At 37.5% G+C, this 15981-nt stretch overlaps 1 protein-coding gene across 1 annotated transcript in view; it reads left to right on the forward strand.

The window, feature by feature from the left end:
• NLGN4X (neuroligin 4 X-linked) overlaps positions 1-15981 on the forward strand; it is a 186402-nt gene that overhangs the window by 163959 nt on the left and 6462 nt on the right. Inside the window, exons 5-6 of the mRNA XM_086768294.1 lie at positions 6896-7081; positions 8960-9749. Coding sequence (XP_086624420.1) covers positions 6896-7081; positions 8960-9749 — 976 coding nt within the window. The remainder of the gene's footprint in view (positions 1-6895; positions 7082-8959; positions 9750-15981) is intronic.

Below are 15981 nucleotides of genomic sequence, written 5' to 3' on the forward strand. Positions count from 1 at the left end.
TACAGCAGCTTGTATTTCGAGGGAGGTGATTCTGCCCCTCTACTCTGCTCTGGTGAGAACCCACCTGGAGTACTGTGTCCAGTTCTGGAGCCCCCAACACAAGAAGGACATAGACCAGTTGGAGAGGGTCCAGAGGAGGGCCACAAAGATAATAAGAGGGTTGGAGCACCTCTCCTATGAGGACAGGCTGAGAGAGTTGGGGCTGTTCAGCCTGGCAAAGAGGAGGCTCTGGGGAGATGTTATAGCGGTCTTCCAGTACCTCAAGGGAGCCTACAGGAAAGACGGGGAGAGGCTGTTCAGTAAGGCCTGTTGTGACAGGACTAGGGGTAATGGTTTTAAAATAGAGGGAGGTAGATTTAGATTAGATATTAGGAAAAAAAAATTTACAGTGAGTCTAGTAGAACACTGGAACAGGTTGCCCAGAGAGGTGGTGGATGCCCCATCCCTGGAAACATTCATGGCGAGGCTGGATGAGGCTTTGAGCAACCTGATCTAGTCAGGGATGTCCCTGCTCCTTGCAGGGGGGTTGGACTAGATGACCTTTGAAGGTCCCTTCCAACCCTAACCATTCTATGATTCTATGATTCTGTGATTTACATTGAGATAGTAAAAGAAGTAACTGTGAAGTATCTATGAAAAATATAATGTAGTACAAGTGGTTTTGATTGTTGTTACCACTGTTCCACTCTCCACATAGAGCAGGCAACTTACTTCCATCACACATACCTTTATTATACAAGCTTTCCTCTACACCTGGTGTTGATATAGGAATTCAGATGTCATGGCTAACCGATATGTAATGTATAAGTAAAGAAGCAGTGGAAAAAAAATCTGACGGCAGAAGTATAGCTCAGTGTCTAGTTCTGCTTCCACTATTTTGGGAGCAAATGAACAGAAAAGAAAAAGAAAGACACAAAGAGAGAAGGAAAGTAAAGACACAAAGCAATGGATGAATGCTCACAGTTGAAATATAGGCTTTCAGCCAGCCATCAAAATTATTTGATATGGATTAGTCCCAGGGACCAAAATACAAAGTTAAAGAATGGGCTTTTCCTGCAGTGATGTAATACTGGGTATTGTGTGGGAAATGGCAAAGGAAAGTTATCACAGTACATAGGAATAAAATAAATGTAAATTGCTACAAGATTGCCATTATCTGGGAGATTGTCTTTATCTCTAAGGTTGGAGACATAGTTCTCAGATCATAATTTACTGTACTTAATTTAATGGTAGTTTGGGTTTTTTCTTTGTCTTTATTTTTTTCCTAAGTGTATGTATTTTAATTATTTTTTTCTGTTCTTTTAAAAGTGAATTTAGTATTCATGCCAATGGCTAAGTTAGTAATTCCTCAGAGATAAAACCTCCTTTTTTATGCACAGCTACTTCAGAGCAAAAAAAACCCAACCCAATGAAACATGTCCTCAAATAGAAACAAATTCCTCTTCCCTTTTTATTGGTTAAATCCAGGAAAACTGGAATGAAGTTAGGAGTCCATTCAGTATTTTCATTTCAGTAGCAGACAGATCGGAGTCTACCCTTTTGCCAGTCTATCTGTCCTGAGCAGCAGGAGCCACAAGTGCTAGAGATTACTTTATTCTCTAGCTAGGAACTGATATCACCTAAACTGATATCACCTAAAAAGTAGGCATCAAGTCTAAGCTGGTCATCTATATTTGTCTATTTTCTACAAAGAAACAAAATTACTTTGATGGGAATTTAGTCAATCCAAAGATAGATGTCTGAAAAGCTGAAGCTGCTTTTGGAGGGGTTTTTTGTCTCTCCACAGTAGCTGTCAGGTTAGTAACAAAAATATTAGATTAGACACAGAGTTTTAGGTGGCGAAAGTTAGACATACTCATGTTATTCCCCTCAAACTATTCAACACCCATAAATCACCACATAACCTTCAGTTGAAAATACTTTTGTCTAAGTATTAGGACAATATCATATCCAATATCATATTTAGTATAAGTTAAATGCTTTATAGTTGTAAAGCAGCCTACTTATTATTCACATATCTGGACAATGTCTGCAGCTAAAATACATCTGTACTTGAGCCTGCTCCTTGCAAATTGAAATTCTGTTGTTGGAAGAATGTAATTTTGATTGTGAGCATGTCCACACTAGCCTTTTAATTCAGATCACTACCACCTCCTTGCATATTGTTTCACATTACAGGGAGGTTCTGTGAAGTACAGTACAACCTGGACCCTTCCCAGTGAACCTCAGCTGGATTATGTTCTCCCCCTTATGCATGATGTCCACCAGTGGTGGACATTCATTCAGCCCATGGGACTGGACAAGAGTTAGGCCATATTAAAAACCAGTATGTAAAATGTAAACAATGTGCACGTGAGCTCCAGCTATTCTGTTCTAGACTCCCTCTTGCAGGTCTGCACAGCATGCTAACATAGGGATGGCCTCCAGGCACGAGAGAAGTCTGGAGCTGGACAGAAGTAAACTGTCTGGGTGGATTTTATAGATATTTTCCCATGCTATTTGTCATTGTGGGTCCCCAAATAACTTTTTAGTAGTAAAGGGGAAATATCACCACTGATTTATTGGGGTTTCTTTAGCCTCTCAGTAAGATTTCTGTGGCATAGTGGGAAAACTAACTAGGGATTTCCTCTAGTGTGAGTGGGATCTAAAGGAGATCTGTGTGTAGTGTTGTGTCTTCACAGCATTATCAAAACAGTGCAAATGGCAGCATGTAATTTATGAGCCCATTCATTTTTACAGGCTGTGGAAATGGAAAATTCCCAGTAATTTCCATTTGTAGTCTTCTTTCTCCTTGACTGTAGCTAATCTAGTAGATTAAAACTGAAGCATTCATCTGGAATGCTTCCCTTAATAGAATCAGAGAAAAATAAATAAACCTGTTACTTCAGAAACCTCAATTTAAAGAAGCATTACTTTTCTCTACATGAAAGAATGTAGAAAAAATGAAATACAAGGTTAATTACAAGTAATACAGCAAAACAAATCAAGAATACTTTGTTTCCTCTTATAAAATTATGCATTTTTATTTATTTTTAAAGATTAAACTGTCATAGGGAAAAGCTGATCAGTTCATTTCATTTAAATCAAATCAGTATCAAAGTAATTTATTAATCTATTAATGACATATAACTAACCAGCAGTCAGTGAGCTATATTTTCAGGATCAATATCAGCAATTCAAAAGATAAATGACAGTACTAGATACTTACAATGTTGGTAAACAGTTAGAAATTTCTAAACACTCTTCTATAACTAATCCCAAAATCTTCCAATCACACTCATAAATACACAGAGTTAGGTGTGCACCAAGCCACCCCCAGGCTGTGTGGGTCACCAGCAGCCCCATCGTGAGGGGAGTGGAAGTTCCCCTATTGTCCATGTGGGACATATGGCTGTGCCAGCATCAGGTGAGCTCCTGCTGCTCCAAGACACCCGCTGACCCACAAGAAGTGGGGGAGAAAACACCCCACGAGGCCCCACACACATCAAGGGGACCTCTGTGTGCCAGCCCATATGGACAGCCCCTGGCTGGGTACAGGTGCCCCGCAGGGGGGTGCTTTGTCCGGGCTGGAGGGAGTTTGCTGTATCGATGGCCACTTCTTGCAATGTCAAACCATGTCGAGCTGCAGCCCTCTTCCCACCTCCCTCTCTCTGCTTTTACAAATTGCCATGCTTCATTTGCCCTTTTCAAGCTGACTTTTGCTTCAGAAGACTCTAATTCCCTGGTTACTGCTCAGTCCAGCTGGTGATCATTTTTCCCTCTGGCACAATAAGTTTGGAGCCAATTCCCCTAAGACAATTTAGGGTATTTCACTCAATACAGACGGGATGCATTCACATTCCTCTTTTTCAGCTGTTGCTGTCCATGGCATTTTGCAGTGGGAGAGCCATGTGGTCACCCTTACAATTCGTTGTGTAAGGGAAAACAGATCTGTGAAGTAAAAAACTGAATATTACTCTTAAAGTCTTTCTGTGCCATTATGGGGGGGGGGGAGGGAAGCTCTTTGTTTTCCATTGTTTTCCAAGTTCAACTATTGCCATTAGTTCCTCTGTTGCATTAGGCTAGTGAGAAGAACTTCCAGGTTCTATTAAAACCACAACCTAATGATTTTCAGATCACGGAAAGCCCTTCAAATCATGCCAAATCATGAAATGGGAAATATTCTTAACTGCACTTAAAAACATAAATGTAAAAGGCACAGAGGATAAATCCCCATCTCAGAAAAAAAAAAAAAAAGATGCATTCCTGTTTGCTCAGGATTTTAAGGTGGCACATGAAAATACTGTTCTGAAGTCTTCACAGTGATCACCAAAAAAACCCCCAAAACTCTCTTGATGTTGCATATTTCTGGACAGATAGTTACTTCTTGCGTGAATTTCTTCAAATGGCTTTGAACAAATATTTTGATCTGCTATTCAGAGCATGAAAGAAAATACATTCTCATCAAGGAAAGAAAGATTTACTAATTCAGTTTGTGTCATGTGGGGCTGACACTTTGCCATGATGGTTAGTTTTTAAATTAAGAAAATTTGTTCTTGCAATTAATGAGAATCAGCAGAGAACTGTGGAAACAAAAAAATAAACAACCCTTCATTTGTGTAACATCAAATGTTCATTGACTGCAGTTTTACTCAGTCACCTTTTAGTATATTTGGAAAGAATTCAAAATCACAAAGGTCAACCAGCTTTAGTTTGATGCTGCTAGAAGAGATAAAATGTGTTTAGGCTCTGAATATTAATTACTATGCTGCTTTAAAGGTTACAACAGTCACTTTCTCCTAGGGAGGTCATAGTTCTGATTGGATAAAGGCTTAATTATAGAATATTATAGAACATTGCGGTGAGCTGCAGCAACAAAGCCAGCAAGTGGGTTATTCTTTCTTTGACAGTTCTAAAAAAGACAATAAAGGCATGTGAAGAAAAGAAAAACACATCTGTTTAAAAAATGGAGGCAATTATGGATTAATAGTTTGTTTATTTTTTCCTTGTTAGTATAGAAGACAAAAAAAAAGACTATGTTACTGCTATTCTAACTACTGTGCTTGCTGTTATTGGAGATTTTTTTTACAAGAAAGTCATATCAAATATTGTTTAGCAACAAGGATGTGTTTTGTATTACTGCAGTTGAAGCAACTGTTTTGCGAAAAATACAGGGACTCATCAGACACTTGCTGACATTAAATACCTGTTAATATTTACTAATTAAAAATGAAAAAGATTCTTTTGGGTGCAAGGTAATGCATTCCAATCAATCATGCCTAAGCTTGCATGCAGGAATTTTTGCCACCATAAGGTAGGCCATATAGCATTCCATATTTAGAGTTTAGTCCTTAAGTCATCTTGCCTTTAAACTCTGAGGCTGGATTTTGTATCTCATCATTGCAGGAATTTTACCATAGAAAGCGTTATGGAAATACAGGTGTGAATGTCTGACACATGTAATTTCTTCTTCTTATCTCTCACTCTCTCTTCTCTTCTGCTTCCTCTATATTGTGAATCCCTTCCACCTTGTGAATTTTCATTCTTCCTATCACTGAAAAAATAACTACAGCCAGTGCAAAGAGATCTGTTCCCCTTTGCCAAAGCAGGTGAAATGTACTGCAAGGCCTTTTTTTTCCCTAGGGACCTCAGGCTCCCTTTGCAGTCCTTGCTAGGAGCATGAAGGTCTAGTCACCGCAGGTCTTGTCTTGAGCGAAGGTGGCTCCAGATTATAGACTGTCTCATCTCAAGCTGCTCCAGGACTACAGATCTCCTGAGTCCTGGGGCCCTCTTCTGGCAAATTTGTCTGAACTGGTAATTAGCTTGGAAACATCAGCTAACCGATTTCCTTGTTTTATCTTGATAAACAGCTGTCAACGGTGCCTAAATCAGTCATGTTAATCTGAAAACTTCCATATGCTGCAAGGTATTTCTAATAGACTTCTGGCTTCCAGTTGTCTGACAGGAAAAGGTCTGTGGGAGTTAAAAAGAGGAGTGTGAGTACATGGCTCGAAGTGGTAATTTGGATGTAGCACAAGGTCTTAACTGTGAATGATAGGCAGTGCGGATAACTGCAATGTTTCACCTTAGATGGTTTCAGAAAAACAAAATTAACCTCAGTCCTAGTCTTTCAGTCATTATGTTCTCAGTTCCAAGAAAGCAGCAAACGTGTCCTGCTTTGTTTCTAAAATCAGATAACCACAGTACAGGAACAAAAAAATTAGCAGTGCAGCTTTCCCTGCAATTTCCAAGGAAAGAGACAAAACCTGATTTGTTCAGATAAAATCTTCTAACCAAAGACTGAATTGTCAAGGATTTACCTGCTGTGTTCCTAATAAATATCCTCTGTGAAATTGGAGTGTAATTTTTTCCTAGACCTTTTTTTCCTGTTCCTTTTGCTATTTTCTTCATCCTTCTTTTTTTGTTTCTGAGTATGTATATCCATATCACAAGAATTTAAAGGGCTGTGTAGTTCAGGACGAATTTGGTCCATGGTAAGGAGCATTTGAATTAATGTGTTGAAGAGCCTTGTTCTCAGTGGAAGACTGAATATTTCACTTCTTTCCACAAAATTTTTTTCCTAAGTTTTTATACCTTACTCACATACAATTATCAAATGTTTAAAATCTTCAGTCTGTACTGTTGCATTGATATAGAATTATTTCAAAAAGGAAACTATGATTTTTTGTACACGTGATCTCTACAGTACGGAAAAACAAAGCAAAACCAAACAGCATACAGAATGAGTTCCACTGCTTTCACTGGAGACATTTAACTAGGACTGTGACCTTTAAAAAAAGAAGAAAAAAAAAAACAACCAGAAGATGAAAAGATGGGAAGATGTGTTGTGAATATGTGGATACCCTGTAGCTAATTCTGTGTCTGGTGAGCTAAAATTATCTTTTTTGCCTTATAGGTTTTTTAAGTACTGGAGACCAAGCTGCAAAAGGCAATTATGGATTACTTGACCAAATCCAGGCTTTACGTTGGATTGAAGAAAATATTGGATCTTTCGGAGGAGACCCAAAAAGAGTTACTATTTTTGGATCTGGGGCAGGAGCTTCCTGTGTCAGTCTCCTGACACTCTCTCACTATTCGGAAGGTAACAATCTTCTGAACAAAGCACTTTTTTTCCCAAACATTATAGTATAATGAAAATGGCCATATCAGATAGGCTGAATTAGAATTACATGACGTCTGTAATTTTTGTAAAATACTTATTGGCTAGTATTCTGGATTTTTATTGGTCAACTTAGATATTTTTATAGGAAAAAGTAAGTGCTGTTATAGTAGAAATTTCACGCAACAAATGCCATAGGCAATATAGTTTTTCTAGCTTTATCAGCAATCTCCACTGGCTCTTCTGTCAAAGAATTTGCCCTAATTAAAAGGGAAAAGGGCAGTGATCTTTTTCTTTTTTTTTTTTTTTACACGCTCTTGTCTGCACTTCCAACATGTGTTTACATGCTTTCCTTACTTAATAATAACATAACTTAACCTTATGAAAAATGTATTTAACTCCCCACAAGTACTGTGTCATCCCGCACAGAGTCCTTGAGACTTTGGTAAGTGTTTGAACTGTGGGATTTCCACCCTCAGCACCTCACTTCCTCCCCTCCTCCAAATAAAACCGACAAGCACAAGTTCAGCACCAGTACTGAACCATAAATGTTCCTGATGATACGACCGAATCTACAAAGAATTTATAAAAGATGACAAGACCAAAATATCAATTGTATTTATAAGTCCATGCTGTGGACTGTCATACCAAAACAGACAGAAATCTATGGCAGAACGCTAACCCCTAGCAACCAGTTGTAGCAGGGCTGCTGCTAAACATACCTTACCTGGAAATACATAGAATTATGCCTGACAGTTTAGTCTGTTGGTACAAATAGGATGCAGTGAATAACTTGAGTAAGCCATGCCAAAATCAAAGAGATGGAACCGTGAAAAAATTAACTAATCACATCATTTAAATTTTGTCATGTGTGCAGTATGTAATCACGTAATGTATCACAAAGGTATATCAACCACATCCAGTTTTTCTCATAAATGCTTCAAGGTCTTTAAATGTTTTTGTAGCTGTTGCCGTCTTTGACATTTTAAGAGCTTGACAGTAGAAACCATGTGCAGAAGAGACCAAAGCATTTTAGTTTGCCATTTTAGTGATCTTACTAGGAATAAAACAGATAGGGCAGATTCACCAGTAAGCTCCAGTTGCTTTTCAATGCTCTGGTGACATGAAGAAGCTCTTCAGCCTGGGTCTTTCATCTCTCTTTATATTAGTACATATAAAACAACCAGCAAGAACTATTGAATCTCATCTTACTCTCTTCCAAAAAAGGGAAGAGAGTATTTAATGCAACATATAGGCAGTGCTAACACACACACACAAAATTAAGATGGTAAAGAAAAAAATATGTCAGAGTAGAAGACTCCAGCCTATTAAATTGGTTTTAGCAGAGCAGATTTTTTTCAAATTATATGGTGCATGGCTTCTATGAAGGAAATCTGAGTATGTAATTTGCATTTGACCTTTAAACTACTGAAGAGCGCATTTATGAGAGTCATTTACATGGTGAAGAAGATATGATTGCTTGTAGCTGCCGCTCCTTTAAAGAAATTTTTACAGGACTACCACTGTGCTAAAGCCAGGGAACTTCCATTAAAGATGCAAAGAAACTGCAGTACAAGCGTAAGTTTTGTTCTTGAAAGAGTAACCTGAAATCTTCGTGTTTTATGTGTGTGAGCATCAAGAATAAGAGAGATTTTAATTAGTAGCCTATTAGAGATACTATAAAAATGGAGCATTGAGTAGCATATATGGGAATTGTATTGAAATTTAGGTATATGCCTCCTTTACTTATTGTGTAATTAAAGCTTTCTTTGCTTAGAGAAAGTTGCTTTTAATTCTTTTTTTTTAATTTTTTTTTTTAATATATAATTTGATTTGCTTTTAAACAATTTGTATCTGCAGGTTTGTTCCAAAAGGCAATCATACAGAGTGGAACAGCCTTGTCCAGCTGGGCAGTGAACTACCAGCCTGCCAAGTACACTCGAATATTGGCAGATAAAGTGGGTTGTGACATGCTGGATACCACTGATTTGGTTGAATGTCTTCGGAATAAGAATTACAAAGAACTCATTCAACAGACCATCACTCCAGCCACGTACCACATTGCCTTTGGGCCTGTGATAGATGGAGACGTGATTCCAGATGACCCTCAGATTCTCATGGAGCAAGGCGAATTCCTTAACTATGATATAATGCTGGGCGTGAATCAAGGGGAAGGTTTAAAATTTGTGGATGGCATTGTAGACAATGAAGATGGTGTTTCCCCCAATGATTTTGACTTTTCTGTCTCCAATTTTGTGGACAATCTATATGGTTATCCAGAAGGGAAAGATACACTGCGAGAGACCATTAAATTCATGTACACCGACTGGGCAGACAAAGAAAATCCCGAAACAAGACGGAAGACCCTGGTCGCTCTTTTTACAGACCACCAGTGGGTTGCTCCGGCGGTTGCTACCGCTGACCTGCATGCTCAATATGGATCTCCAACATATTTTTATGCATTTTATCACCATTGCCAAAGTGAAATGAAACCCAGCTGGGCTGATTCAGCTCATGGAGATGAAGTCCCTTATGTGTTTGGGATTCCTATGATTGGCCCCACAGAGCTATTCAACTGCAACTTTTCCAAGAATGATGTCATGCTCAGTGCAGTAGTTATGACGTACTGGACTAACTTCGCCAAAACTGGGTAAGTTTGACCTCCAGCATTCCTTTTTGTTGATAACATACTTCTAAAATAGTCAGTATCCCATAGCAGTGGCTTCAAACTCTGATCTTGCAGCAGTATAATAGCACTATTTGCGTAAGAGAGAAGGTAACTGGGGCTTATTCATATTTAATAGATTTTTAATTAGTGTGTTCCCTCAAACTATTTTCTTTCAGTAGCTCAGTGTGAATAATAATGCAGTATATTTTTTATTCAAAAAATAGGGCAATTATTAAGACAAAGCTTGTCTCAGAGAAAAGGCGGCTAAGATACTGAAAAATCAGAGGTAACATGTCTGCTACTTGAAGAAGGAACTGTCAGGCAGATAGCACTTATCTGCTACAAAAGAAAGGATGTTCTTGTTTTTAGCGACCTTCACAGGGATGAGGACTCAGGGAGGAATTAAAATAGAAAGGCAGACACTGTGAAGATTTTTCCCTCTGAGGGCTGTAATGGCAATAATAAGTACTTGACTGAAATGAAGAAGAGATTTAGATATAAATTTTGCTTTGAGAAGGTTGAAAATTTTAATTAATTCTGCCTGTGAAACAAAATAAAGACATCAATATTTTGCTGAAATAGAGTTGTAAACACGGAGCAAACAACCCTCAAAGCAGCTTAATCTGTGAGAGCTATTAATAATTTCTATCTTCTTCCTATAGCATTCCTTTAAACAGTGTTGCAGTGTTTTACATGAGCAGCAAGGGCTTTTTTGTTAACCTTGAGTCTTCGGTACTGAATTAAAACAAAGATACTGTGGCACAAAGGGGCTGTAAATCTTTCCAATGAATGTTTAATGGCAGGAATGGGCTCTGGAAGCTGCAGCTTTACTGCACTGCAGTGAGTGTTATGCAGCTGTATAAGAAAAATTCAGAGATGCCTAGTGTGAAACACTCAGAGGCTTCCGCAGCTCTTGCAGCCTTTAATGAATCCAAATGACGTTCAAGGGAGACAGATTTTGCACTCTTAACAAAAACCTCGAGTATGAATTGAGTAAAAACCAAATGCTTCAGGTCAATTTACAAGGCAAAAAGGAAGCTTTTGTTGCACTGCATTTTAGACAAACAGGTACTTTCTCATGCAGCAATCGCACAGTACTGCAGCGATAGTGAATGAACTATGGAATATTTAGATTTATTTGGCAAAAAGAAGTAATCAATATTGGGATGGGCAAACTTCAGGATGAAAGCTTGGTTTATGAAGAGAGAATGCCGCATGCTGGCCATACCGCACACTCAGAAAGATGATTATACCATCAGTCTGTCTTTATTTTTATAGATGAGGTGCCGCATATACATAGAGAACTTCAGTTGCTCACAAATATACATCATTGGAATTATTATGGAGATACAGCATCTCCACGGTCTCACTATTATTTACAATTACTTTATGACTATTCCTTGTAGTCGTATTTAAGCAATTCTTTGAGGCTGACAGGAGCTTCTTACAGCCCCAGCTGCCACCATTACTCATAACTGCAAGCCCTTTCCACCTGTTGCTACTTGAAAGCTAATTTCGGGCAGGCTATACGTGCCATCACCCAGTTCTCTGGTTATGAACTCTTTGTCATACTACAACAAGTAACTTTGGGAGAATCATTAGTAATTTCTGAAACTTTGACATTGCTGATGAGGCAGGAATGGGGTATATCTTCTGTTAGAAACTTGCCCCTTTACAGACAATCTGAAACATGTCATTAACAATAATCTCTAGCTGTAAAATTTCAGTTTTCACAAGGAAAGGAAAAGAGCAACCCAAGGCAGGTTAGCTTGCTGTTTTTTTTTTTTTCTATTTGTTTATATGACCAATGATTAATTGTTCTGGATGGTACAGGACAATACTTGGATGAAAATAATATTTTAAGATAATATTTGCTCTGCACCTCTACTACCTCCAATGGAAAAAGGAAGGTTGTGGCACCTCAAGCCTAGAGCAACAGGGGACATATCTGGGCTAACCGTTCTCCTCTTTACCCTCATACATGCAATCTGGAGTCCATGTGTTCAGTCAGGTCCTCCACCTTTCAAAAAGATTTATATTATTCAGGACTGTGTTGTTGGGGGCTTTGTTTCAGATTCTTTTTTTCCCCACTCTTTTTTTTTTAATTGATCATTTCCTATCCTTATTCTGATAGAACTTGGCTTTCTTTGTGTTTGTACCCATGGCAACACATATGAAAAATCTGTTAACTGTAAGATTTTATTATTCCACGTTTCCCTGTAGATGAACCTTGAACATTAAAACTGCAGATTTATTTATTTATTTGATTTTAATGTCTCCAAGACTTTTCCAGTCTTGATGACTCTCCCACACAGGCTGCATCCAGGTACTTATTATATAATTATGGCTCAGGTGATGCATCATTCTGATGGACTGCACTGGGCTTTGAACTGACATGCCACCTGCAGCTGAAAAACATGCAATGTTTAATGGGCCTACTGCCAAGGCTGGGTTTGGAGGGCAGGTCAATCCTGTAAAATCACAAGATGTCAAAGACACAGCACAAGGCACAGTGCTTTTATTGTGTTTTACACTGAAGTCTGTTACTGAAGCTAGCAAATAGGATGTGACAATTAAAGTGACTGTTTAATGGCAAATGGATTGTGCTTGAAATGAATACCTGGAAGCTGCATTTTGCTAATCCTCCATTTCCTACCTTGCTTTGACTGGTTTTTTGTTGGGTTTGTTTTTTTTTTTTTTTTTGCATTAACAGTCATTCTGGCCTTTTCAAAACTATGTTTCTAACATGCCTTAGAAATAGGAAAGCAATTTGTTAGAGAGTAGGTGTGAGAAACTACCTCTGAGATACAAAAATAACGTGAAAATACAGCTTTTGATTCCACTATGTGTAGAATTACATGTGAGAGCTTCATTAAGAGGTGTACTTAAAGCTTCAGTCTGCTGCCAGTAGTACTATCCTATCGGCAGTGGTAATTTTATATGCTCAAATGTTCTGCTAGCTAGGGCCATGTTACCTCCTTCTCAGGTGTATCAGCAGGGGGAGAGTGAACAACATGAGGGGGTGTGTGCCAGTCCTTCACAGCTACTCTGCCAGCTACACTCCTGTGAAGAAGGATGTGAAGTTTCATTGAGTAGATATGAAGCCATGCTTTCATTAGAGGCATTTATCGGGTTTCTAAAACTTAGCCCCTTTTGAGGAGTTAAAATACTCTATTTTTGGTCCCATTCATCCAACTCTACCTAGATTGGTGACGGGAAAGAAAAAGGCCTAAAAGATGTATCCTTGTTTTCTTTGTAATTCAGATAAATACTCCTGAATTATTTTACTACCATTGATTCTGAAGCAAAATCCTAACTGAGTTATTAAGGATGTTTATGTTTTACATTCAGTTTAGCTTTCTAATGGAAGACACAATTAAACTTACAACAATTAAAGTGTATTTTCAAATCCATTCTCTGTGAGCTCCTTTATGAGGCTATTGCGCTTTTTTTTGATGTTTTTATCTGAAGAAATAATTGTCTCCAATGGCTTATCTGTATAGGTCAAACAAAACAGCATACTTATGGTTTGCTTTCCTTAGTAGTTACAATAGCTGACTGGGAGCATGGCAACATGGGGACCTAGTGATAAGTGAGGAAAGGAGGTAAGGGAAAATATGCTTGTGTACCAGTGCTTCAGGCAGGAATGGCTTTACCATTATTAATATTGCAACAACATGAAAAATAAGTGGAAATGCCACACAGTTTCTCTTTTTTTTCTTTTTTCTTTTTTTTTTTTAAATATGGATAAAAGAGGACTGCTGAAAGAAAGAAAATAAATGATCAAGGAGCCTTTCAGTGTCTTGCAGATAGATTCAGTATGTAATTGTTAAGACATTTTGCTCTCCAATGAAGTCAGAGAATGACACAAAAGACTAAAACATTTTAGGTGCATTAATGTAACAGTTCCATTGTTCTAAGTGATAGTTAATGCTGTTGCAGAAGTAGTTAAAAGTTGAATGGTATTTCAACACATTCTATGGAATTCAACATAAGAGAAACTTCTTAAGATTCCCTATCATTTTTCCTGTGCCAATATCACCAGATATGAAATACTCATTTTCCTCATTTGCCCTCCAGGTCAACTGCTAATTCACCTTGTGAATAGGAATGTGTATTGCTCTTCAGGCAGCATCCGTTGCAGACACATTTATTTTACATCATCTGAGAAAAAAAAAAATCAATAAAAAGCAAAATGTTAAATTGAGCAAAATCAGTGCAGACTGAAAGTGGGGAGAAAAAGTGATAGGTGAATAGATGTGCATAGATACATGATTCTGCACATTAATAAAAAATGCCTTAGATAAGACAAGAAAGACCATCATATGATCTTCTATCATACGGAATACAAGTTCAGGCGTGTCATGATAGAGGGTGTTTTTTGATGAAGAGGCTGTTTAAATTGAATTCTAAAGATGGTGAAAGTAGGTAATCAGAGAGGAAAATGAATAACAACAATAATCAACTTTGTTCTGGCCATAGGATGAAAAAAAACCAAATCTCTCTGCTCACTAGTAGGACTGGGAAACAAGTTATCTAGTCCCTATGAGAGCCATTACAGGAAGAAGTACAGAACTGAAAATATATTATTCAGATTATATTTTTATCATTATGATTGCAGTGAATTTTTAAAGGAAGGTTTCCTAGAAGCCTTTTATTCTGTAATTACAAGCTTGAGCCTGAAAAATGTCCAGAAACACAGAAGTGATGTAAGAAGGTAAAAAAAAGGTAAAGGAAATTTGAAGTTAAAGTAACAGATCAAAAGTTTTGTCAAACAGCAGATTCAATAGGAGAAATGATTGCATGTACATTTATATTTTATGCCTATCTGTAACACTGGAAAATTGTTCAGAGTAGGATAAACTGCCCAGCTTCCCAAGAAAAAGACTTAAGATGTTGTAAGTTGTAACTGTATGTTTTTATGAATAGTCTCCAGTGTACACGGGAGGAGGAGCAAGGAAAGTAAAAATCCTCTTATTTATATCCTCTGAATATTTTTGGTAAATTATTGTTATTCTGTAAAACCAAGATACTTACATTATTAAGTCCTTTATTTAGGACTGGACTTAGTTATGCCATTTCTTGGGGGGGAAAAAAAAAAACATTTAAATTCCTGTGCTTCAAATTCAGAGAGAATCTTCAGACCGTTTATTCAGTTATGAAGTGATCAACCCTAGAGTTGATGCTGATTGTAGAGTTCTGATGTCCTCAACAAAAAAAAAAAAAAATTATTTGTCTATGGGGCTGACTGGTTTGGGGTTTTTTTTTCTGTTCTTTTTTTCAATATACCGCTTCATACCCACAAACAGCCATGTAAACAAATCCTGAAATACAAGACTAACCTCATGTAATGTAATTTTCTCTCTTGTGTTTGGTGGAAGTGGCAGCATAATTGGCTATTCTTAATAGATGTAGTTGAAAAGGAGAGATGGAGGTAGAGAATGGAAGAGAAGGAAAGGAAAATTGATATTTATTTGTTTTGAAAGCTGTTTGTAGGGCAAGGCATTGCTAATTTAAAAAATGTTTGATTGTTAAAATCGTCATCTGGTGTCATTTTTATAGGGCTATTAAAAAAAATCATTAAAAAGTCCATGTCCAGCTTGGCTCATTTAAATGAGTACTCAGCTTCTTCATCTACTGTACTGTGTATCAAGTGCAACTTAAGTACCTAAGCTAGCTTAATTTATATGTCTTCTGTAGGACCCTTCCCAGACTGTTTTGTGCTGCAAATCAGAACAGCAAGTGCGGAGAACACAAGATGGATTTTGTGCTGTAACTCTTGCAGGAAATGCTAAACTAGGAAATCATGTTCATGAGCTTTTGAAAATGGAAAAAGTAAAAAACTAAGGTGCTTTAAAATCTGTAGCAGTGTCTCTTGATATTCTCATAACATACATAACAGTATATTGGAAGAAAAGGAAAATATTAGAATCATTTTCACAGGAAATAAACTAATGCATATGGGAATGGAAAGGAGAATGGAAAGTTCTCAGAGTAGTGCACAGAAAATGAATTATGTAGTCTCAGTATAATATATCACAAAGTCCCAGAAAATATGCTTTGCTGCAAAGTAAGATTTAAGCTCATGCACAACAGAATATTAAATTTGATATTAGTAATATTAAATTTAAGTATTTTTTCATGCAGAGAGGAAGTCATAGACTCATAGAATCATAGAATGGTTAGGGTTGGAAGGGACCTTCAAAGGTCATCT

Source organism: Chlamydotis macqueenii, chromosome 1, assembly GCF_036417535.1.
Source record: "Chlamydotis macqueenii isolate bChlMac1 chromosome 1, bChlMac1.mat, whole genome shotgun sequence".
In the NCBI taxonomy this organism is placed as follows: Eukaryota; Metazoa; Chordata; class Aves; order Otidiformes; family Otididae; genus Chlamydotis; species Chlamydotis macqueenii.